Below are 8,481 nucleotides of genomic sequence, written 5' to 3' on the forward strand. Positions count from 1 at the left end.
GTCAAACGAACTATTTTCAACGTTTCTGGAACGTTTACAATCGTTCTATAATCGAACCAATATTCGAATTTTATGTTCGAATTTAATTCGAACAAATTCGAACAAAACATTCGAAATAGAAAGCCACTTTCAACCACTTTCAGCCTCATATCTCCCGCACCCTTATAGCTATCGAGACGCAACCACCCCTATGCACGAATGGAAACTTGGGGCTACCACCACATACAAACACCATTCACGTGCGATGTGTAGTTTTGGCGAAAAAGTGAAATATAGGGACACACACGTCCATTTATATATATATAGATATAGATATAGATATATAGATTTATTAGAAAATTTATTTTTCTTTAATTCCGTTTCACATTTGACCGATATAATGGCGAATAAATCAAACTTTTTCTCCATGGTTCGAAATCGAGATTTTACAACCGCGATATATGATAAAAAATTGAAAGATTTGCAAATTAATCAATTGGAACATTTTTCTGACAGACCTTAATGTATAATATTTTCGATTTATCGTCGATACGGCCTACGAAAGAGAAATTTGATTTATGCAAATCCATTTACATTTCGTATAAATCTGAGTGGGCCGTATATCAATAAGTACACAAAGAAAAAAAATTAGATATCAGAAAAGTTTACTTTGGGAAGTGCTGGCTGTAAAATAACGGTTGTAATATCCCAGCCGGAAAAACGATATCGTTTTTGTTTGGATTATAAAATGCATTTACTACAGCGGGTTCGGTCGTCCATCTGTAAATAGGAAACAGATAAAATCAATTTTAGTTACGTTAAGTCGCAAAGAAAAAACAATAACGAATGCTAAGGCCCACCTGTCTTTGTTAACCGGCTGACGTAATTTTAATAAATTCTTCGATGCTTCGAATTTTAAAACATTGAAGAGATTTATCAGAAGATGTTGTTCGTGGATGATTAGCTGCGGAAAGAAAGCCTTTAGTTTCCTTTAATCTTACGTANGCATTGACTACTGCTGGCTCCGTGGTCCATCTGCAAAAATTAAATATATAATTCCCATTACGTCGAATTAGTTCGAAATCGAAAAGGAATGCTAACGCCCACCTGTCTTTGTTAACCGGCTGACGTAATTTTAATAAATTCTTCGATGCTTCGAATTTTAAAACATTGAAGAGATTTATCAGAAGATGTTGTTCGTGGATGATTAGCTGCGGAAAGAAAGCCTTTAGTTTCCTTTAATCTTACGTAGGTACCGTGAAAAGGGGGATACTTACCGCATCGTATTCTTTCGATAATTCCACAGGACTGGTTAATAAATCCGGATAACCGATTCTCTCGTTCATGGCGTTGGCCTAAACACACGTAATCAACATTTAAATACCCAAGTTATTTGTTCTATTGTGACTGTACGAGTGGATAGAAACAACATCCAAATGTATTTTATTACTACAGCAATTTAGATTAAGTTGCGTTTTGCACATATTCAAAATAAGAGAATAAGGCGAAGACTTGAAATATGCAAATTGCGTATGGCACGAAATCGATTAAACTAAATTAATATAAGAAAAACGTATATAAAAAGAGAAGGGGTCAAGTAGAAATTGACCTTTTCTTTAGCCACTGCCCTGGTTTCGTCGTCCATCCAATAATTTTCTTCCAGTAATTCGTTGAATGCTTCTCTGATGTTATGAATCATCTCGAGTGCCTGACGTAAAATTCTGGCGTTAATAAGCGTCGGAATTCTTTACGTTTTTCGAAAAGAATCTTACCGTTTCTTTGCTTTTGGGATCGAAATTATCCCTGATGAAGAGCGCTCCCACGGCCATGCCCATTCTTTTGTTCACTAATTCCACGCAATTTGTCCACCTAACTCTATCCGCAGACACTCCGTATAATATTTCTCGAAATTCCGACCGTTTTTGGGCGTATTCTCCCACCAGAAATGGCAAAATCTGCTTTATCAACATCCATATCGAATAATTATGAATAGTTCTGTTGGAAAATTGATATAAGTTATGGCATTTATTCGAATTAAATTATCCATATATTCTGGGTTTTACTTACCTCTGTTCTGTCTCTCTCAGTATATTCCTCAGCTCTTTTAAATAAGGCAAAGCGTACAGAACGATTGGTTCTTCATCTGTTATAGTCGTGGGTAGAAAGATATTCAAATAATCCAGCCAGTCGAACTGAAAAGTGTAATTCAAATGATGAAATTTACGCTTAACGATCCACCCTATATATTTATTTGTTTATTTTTAAATCTTACCTCCGGAACTATTTCTTTTAATTCGTAAAGAGGCATTTTATTATATATGGCTCCCATATCGTGACGTTCGGCCTTCGGCATGGAGGCCTAAGTGTAGAAATATATTATGAAATTTAAAAAAAATACTGCAGATTTTAAACGTAAGATTAAAATTTACAAGAAACTTTTTTAAAAATTTTCACAAGAAGTTACAGAAGAAAACACAGAACCTCTTCACTTTTCTTCACTGTACGTTCTTTGCGCACTTCAGGAACGAACATTCTTACGGCTTTTAACCGTGCCGATGAAAAAAAAAATATTTTTTGCATATTTTACATACGGAAGCGAATAAGAGCCTACAATAAAAAATCGACTCCGCCGCAAGACTGTCTGTTCTTGAAGTGTGGGCCCACCAGTAGTCGAGCAGTTTTCGTTCCTTGAACACTGGTACAGTAGAGCCTCGATTATCCGGTCCCCGATCAACCGACACCTCGGTTAACCGACCGTCCTAGTTGGCAAATTTCAAATGTCCGCTAGTGATGTGGCGCTGCAATATTTGGCTATCTTGGCTTCTTTAATATTATTTTTTCGTGTTTTAGCTGGCAACACTCATTCGACCATGAAAGGGAGCCAGTATTTAAACGAGGCTTAATTTTCTAATTTTTAACGATACAATAGCGACGATTATTATTTTAAAAAATTTTGTTTAGGCTTAACANCCGTGGAATATAGCTCCGATGCATTAATTCGTATTTTGCTTAAAGGTCACAGTTGTGACGTCAATTTGATGTTGCTCCAAAAAACAAAAAATTAGAAAGGGAAATTTTCTTAAAATGTATAGAAAATGGCATGGCTTGATAAAAGTTTTTTTTTTTTTCTTGTCTTCAATTAATTCACTTCAGTATTATGTTAAAGAAGAATATATCGGATGAAGTAGTTTTGCAAGGTTTTGTAAGAAAAACTTTTCTTTTTTTACTTTAAATTTCAAATGTCTAGAATGATGATGGATTTCGATACGCTCTGCAAGATTTCTTCTAAATATTATCCGGAACACTGAAATCCCATTAATATACTTTTATAATAAAATAAACTAACACAAAATTTATTTATTTAAGTTATAGCCTACGCTTACCGGGAATCTGTGAATTGGGTCATTCTATACAATGGCCGAATTTCATAGTTTTTCATTTCTTTCCATAGTTTTTCATTGCTTAACACTCCTAGGTATTATATAAAATGCCTAAGATTTTTTGGCAGTATATGAAGGTAAAAGTTTATTTTACGTATTGTTTAGGCATTTCGGAGAATACCTGAATTTTGCAGTTTAACATATACAATATATGAGAGTATTAAAAATAAAATTTATATTTTTAGGCTAAAATATATAAATTACAGTAGAACCTCCATTATCCGGACCTCCATTATCCGGATTTTCGATTATCCGGATTGTTCAAAATAAACAAAAATTTTACGAATTTGCTGATTTGCACTTGGCAAATTACGACACTGTTAATGTACGTGATGAATGCATAACTTTTTTGTTTCAACAACGTCTCACCCGGCACAGTGGTAGTAAACTCTTAAATATATTTTACGTAGTAATAAAAATATAACTTGACATACGTATTTATAAATAATTTATATTCAAATTACATCATTTCTATGACCAAGGGCGGCGTATGGACAGAGTATGGGCAACGTGGGCCACCACCTATGCCTTGCGGTCCGAAGGGCCTCACGCCTCGAAGGTTTATGCATTACTTAAAAGCCGCNGGTTCGCGCCTCGCTCGGACGGGCTGGCCACGTGGAGTTTTCCGGGTTTTCTCCACGTCTTTAACTGCTAAATACGGGCCGGTTTCCCTTAAAAAGACCTCCCGGAAGGCATCCCCCTAGGTAGGTCGCCCAAGTGTAGCGTTGCCATAACTTAACCAAATAAACATCTTCAAGTGTGAAAAGGACCTAAAATGAAGAAGAAAGATGAAGAGGTTCTGTGTTTTATTCTGTAACTTCTTGCGAAAGTTTTTAGTGTTTTTATTTTTATTTTTTTTTTTGTAAATTTTAAGTTTAACTTTGGGTTGATATTCGTAAAGGTATGTTTTAATTTTTAAGTTTAGATTTTCTCGAATGTTTAATCGTTTTATCCAATTAATTCGTATCAATTTTAAAATATTTTAGAATAATTTATAAAAATAACAGTTTTCTTGTTTGTCTCAATTGAATGAGACAAACGAGAAAACAATATAAATGAGAGATTCTTTAAGAAAGAGCGCTCACTTTAAAACAATAATCTGTTTTGCTATTTAGTGTTAGGAATTTTACAGAAGATAAATTGAACGAAATGAATTCATCCCTAAATATAAATAATTTCATTTTAATAACTTTCTTCTTATACATTTCGTTATTTTGATATAGAAACACATTTCTGTATCCCAATTCTCTTATTTTAAATAAAGGTTTGTCGATTTTCCTGTACCCGACGGTCCGTCCGGACAGAATTACGAGAGGGCATTTAAAATATTCGCCATCACCAGATATATTTACTTAACGACCACAGAAGGCTTTGAGCGTAGCGCATTCGCATCGAAATTGCTGCGTATACGCCTCTGTTCCGCTCATTGAATTTACATTCAAACCTTTACGTCTTCTTAAAAAAAGAGGACAGAGTTAGCTGTGTCAAACGCTAATGCTTAAATTTATGTTTAATACATGCTTAATTTAAGTGTGTGGTAGTCCGTACTTCTACCTTAGGCAGGTAATTAGTGGATCGGGCTATATTGCCACGTTATCGTTACGTGACTTTAAGAGCAGAGTGCGCCGGAATATCGGCGAGTAATATAAAATTACTAATTTAATTTCTTATTTACAGTCTTACTATAAATAAATCCTATCTTCGATAACTTTTTATACCTTTCTCGAATCGAATGATTTTATTAGCTTCTTATTTCGATAAGATATTAAACTTACAGGAAATACTCGAGAGCGAAAATAAATCAGGAATAGGTTAAAGTTCAAACGTAAAATTATAAAACATTTCTTTTATAATTTAATTATGAATTTTTATAAAATTAACTATAACCGACAACACATTGCGATACGAATGCTTTATATACTATTAATTGAAGGAGTTCTACGAAATAAGGTATCTAATAAGGTTTTCAGTTTAGTGTTTTATGTACTGTACTGTACAGTATATCGAGTTCATTCCTCATATTCGTAACAAACCTCTAGTAAAAAGGGCACTTTATTGGAAGTTCGTGAACACATTAAAATTTGACTTAATCTTTTTGCATAAAACTCAATTTTAAACGCAAATCTTTATTGATAAATTTTTAAAATTTATATAAATTCGAGGCGATTCAATGATAAGTTAGGTTATTATTATACTAATACGATTGGGCTATTATTATATTAATAAACTATATTTAATACACTATTTACGCGTCTAATTTATTCGATTCTTTGCATAATATCGTATCTACACTTATTAACGCAACGTATCGATTAAAATTCCATTTGTAAGAACACGTATTTCTATTATAAAATAAATTAGTGTTACTGTATTATGTCATTCTTACTGTTCTGACGGCATTAATGAAACGTTATTAAGTCGTAAAATCCGATATATGTCATATTATAATTCGTATAATTATATATTGGTTACAATTACTTAATCATTGAATAAATGTTAAAACCATTTTTAAAATGTTTACATATTAAATAAAGTTTTAAAAGTTTAAAAAATAGTAAAAAAGAACATCATAGATAACCTAAGGCTGATATAAAATGAAACAATTTCCTGTAAAGTTGTAAAACGAATTTATTCGCAAAATAGAAATAAATTCGAGTCATTTAGTTTAGGGGACGATTAAGGAAATTGCGATTTAAAATTTGAATTTCGATTAAAAAATATTGCGAGTATCGAAATCAAAAGTTTTAGAATTAATTGAATATCGAAAGCGACTAAATCCGTTACTTCAATGCATTATTAATTGTAAGTAATGTAAATCGGCGAGGTGTCGCGCATTGCACCCGAGCTGCGAAGTCAATCGATAAGAAGCGACGTCCCTTCAATAAGCAATTGACATTTGTACTTGCATTTGCCAGTTTTATCTCCAGATCGAGAACGTCCTGCATCTCTTGTTCGGCGTATTCTCTTTCTGCTCCCAATAAAACGGCTATTTCGATCATCAGACGTAGGTAGGCTTTTCTTTCCCTTTCACTGTTCTCGTTCAGAAAATAATCTCTGCTCGGCAATCCGAAAGAAGTTTGATCCAACTAAAAATAAAAAATCATTTTCTAATCTTTATAGTATTGTTTCTATTCCAATCTAAAAACATGCATAAAAGTTTAACTGTATGATAATGCAAAAAGTACTTATCCATGTTGTACGAGTCACTTAGATTTTACAAATACGTGAGCAGTTCACAGCCCGGAACACGTAGTTCTAAAATCTAAGTGACTCGTACAACCTGGAATTCATATAAAACGGAAAAATCAACAGTGTTATAGGGGAGTCGACTGGTATTTATTTAACGAGAATTGTTGTATATTATTTAATGAGAAAAACGAGAAATTTTCAATTATTAACCGTAATTTTACACAATATTTTAGTGTTTATTCGTATGTATTATATTTTATAAAATTGTAGATTTCTCAAATCGATCGATTCTGTTGCTATTATAAAGATATAGGTTCAAATTCAATCAAGTGTTCGTGATATTTTTCTTGAGTAGTTGGAATAGGAATGCGATCATCTCTGTTGGTTGATTTCATTACGAGTTAGCCTGTTCGTAATGGGCATAATTGATATCGACCGTATAGCTTCTCGCCAAAAATCAAATTTCTCAATACAGAAAATATGTTATATAAGTATAATGCAGTTATATGTAAATTTAAGTTATGTAACAAGGGTAGGAAGTTGACACGCTTCGAGAGCGGCATCGAAGGTTCGACGTCTGTAAGAGCCAACGATACGGCAATACAAATACCGCTTGCGACGATGTAGTATTGTCACAAGTGTCACCGTATTACGTCGTATCGCGTGTGTAAATATTCTTCGCGATTTCTACGGATCCGAGATGAATTACCTGAATGATGTTAACGGAAGAGTTTTTATCGTCGGGTCCTACCCATTGCTCTACGATGATTCCGTGATTATAGTCTCCTCGTAAGTGGCCCAATAACCTCTCTATGGTCCACGAACCTTCCGACCAATTGGCGTTGGTTACGGGCCATCCTCCTAATCGGTCGATGACGTTTCTCAGGGGTCTGTCGCCTATTTCGTCTATGTGACCTGAAATCAAACGGAAGAAAATTACCAATCGCTACAGACCTCGTCTTTTTCCTCCTGTAGTTTTATATATAATAAAATTTTCTAATTTGTACATTCTATAAACCTCTGCATGATGTACTTGCATTTATTATTTGTATATTTTAAAATTATTCTCTCGATCAAAGACGGGAATATCTTTGAGGGAAAGTATAAGTTACATATTATGTTATTCGAAAATAATACAGAAGAAATGATAGAAGATCACGGGGAGTTGGAAATTTTCTTTGGCATTTATTTGTATTAGATATGTGAAATGTTTTCTCTCTCCTCCCTCTTCCTCGCTCTTCTTCCTTCCGAGAAGCGACAAATCCAAAATTAAAAAGTGGGCGATTCAGAATTATATAATTTTTAATTGTTATAATTCTATTCTGGCAAATATTAATTTGGATATTTTCCTAACAATCCGAGCAAGATCTTCAATCTAGTGGCAAGAATTATGTTTCTACACTTATGATTCAGCGGGGAATTTTATTTCACTCAATCAATAGACGAATGAGAAACTGTCTTATTAAAGATAGCGTATGCTGTGTAAATAGCCTTTTTGAGAAATTCTGCTTATTTTTTAAGATATTGACATATGATCTGTAACTCGGATAAATATTAAAGATACAGACGTAAAGTTTCGATATAAAGAACACAACTGTTTTAATTACAGTCTATATCGGTCGTTTTTAATATACGGTATTAAACTATAACTTCCTTCAAGTTATATCCATTTTTATAAAAATACATCTTAATAATGGTTATAACTACGACGTAAAACTATGGAAATTTTACAATATATTCATAAAACTTAATTATAATTATGTTCACTCATTTTAATTTATTGTCATATACAGTTAACCCCCTATAACACTGTTGATAATTCCGTTTTATATGAATTCCATGTTGTACGAGTCACTTAGATTTTACAAATACG

The 8,481-nt window shown here is 33.2% G+C and overlaps 2 protein-coding genes across 2 annotated transcripts in view; one reads left to right on the forward strand and one right to left on the reverse strand.

Moving 5' to 3' along the window:
* The window catches only part of LOC111639150 (nitric oxide synthase-interacting protein-like), a 127,441-nt gene that overhangs the window by 33,923 nt on the left and 85,037 nt on the right, over positions 1–8,481 (forward strand). The gene's annotated exons all lie outside the window — the stretch shown is intronic.
* The window catches only part of LOC111639146 (neprilysin-1-like), a 38,326-nt gene that overhangs the window by 4,261 nt on the left and 25,584 nt on the right, over positions 1–8,481 (reverse strand). The window contains exons 7-13 of the mRNA XM_023384935.1: positions 2,252–2,338; positions 2,047–2,171; positions 1,752–1,974; positions 1,589–1,687; positions 1,257–1,334; positions 1,087–1,190; positions 649–759 (exon numbers count right to left, since the gene is read on the reverse strand). Coding sequence (XP_023240703.1) covers positions 649–759; positions 1,087–1,190; positions 1,257–1,334; positions 1,589–1,687; positions 1,752–1,974; positions 2,047–2,171; positions 2,252–2,338 — 827 coding nt within the window. The remainder of the gene's footprint in view (positions 1–648; positions 760–1,086; positions 1,191–1,256; positions 1,335–1,588; positions 1,688–1,751; positions 1,975–2,046; positions 2,172–2,251; positions 2,339–8,481) is intronic.

This window comes from Centruroides sculpturatus, unplaced genomic scaffold (assembly GCF_000671375.1).
Source record: "Centruroides sculpturatus isolate CEXI.00-Female unplaced genomic scaffold, Cexi_2.0 scaffold1085, whole genome shotgun sequence".
Lineage (NCBI taxonomy): Eukaryota > Metazoa > Arthropoda > Arachnida > Scorpiones > Buthidae > Centruroides > Centruroides sculpturatus.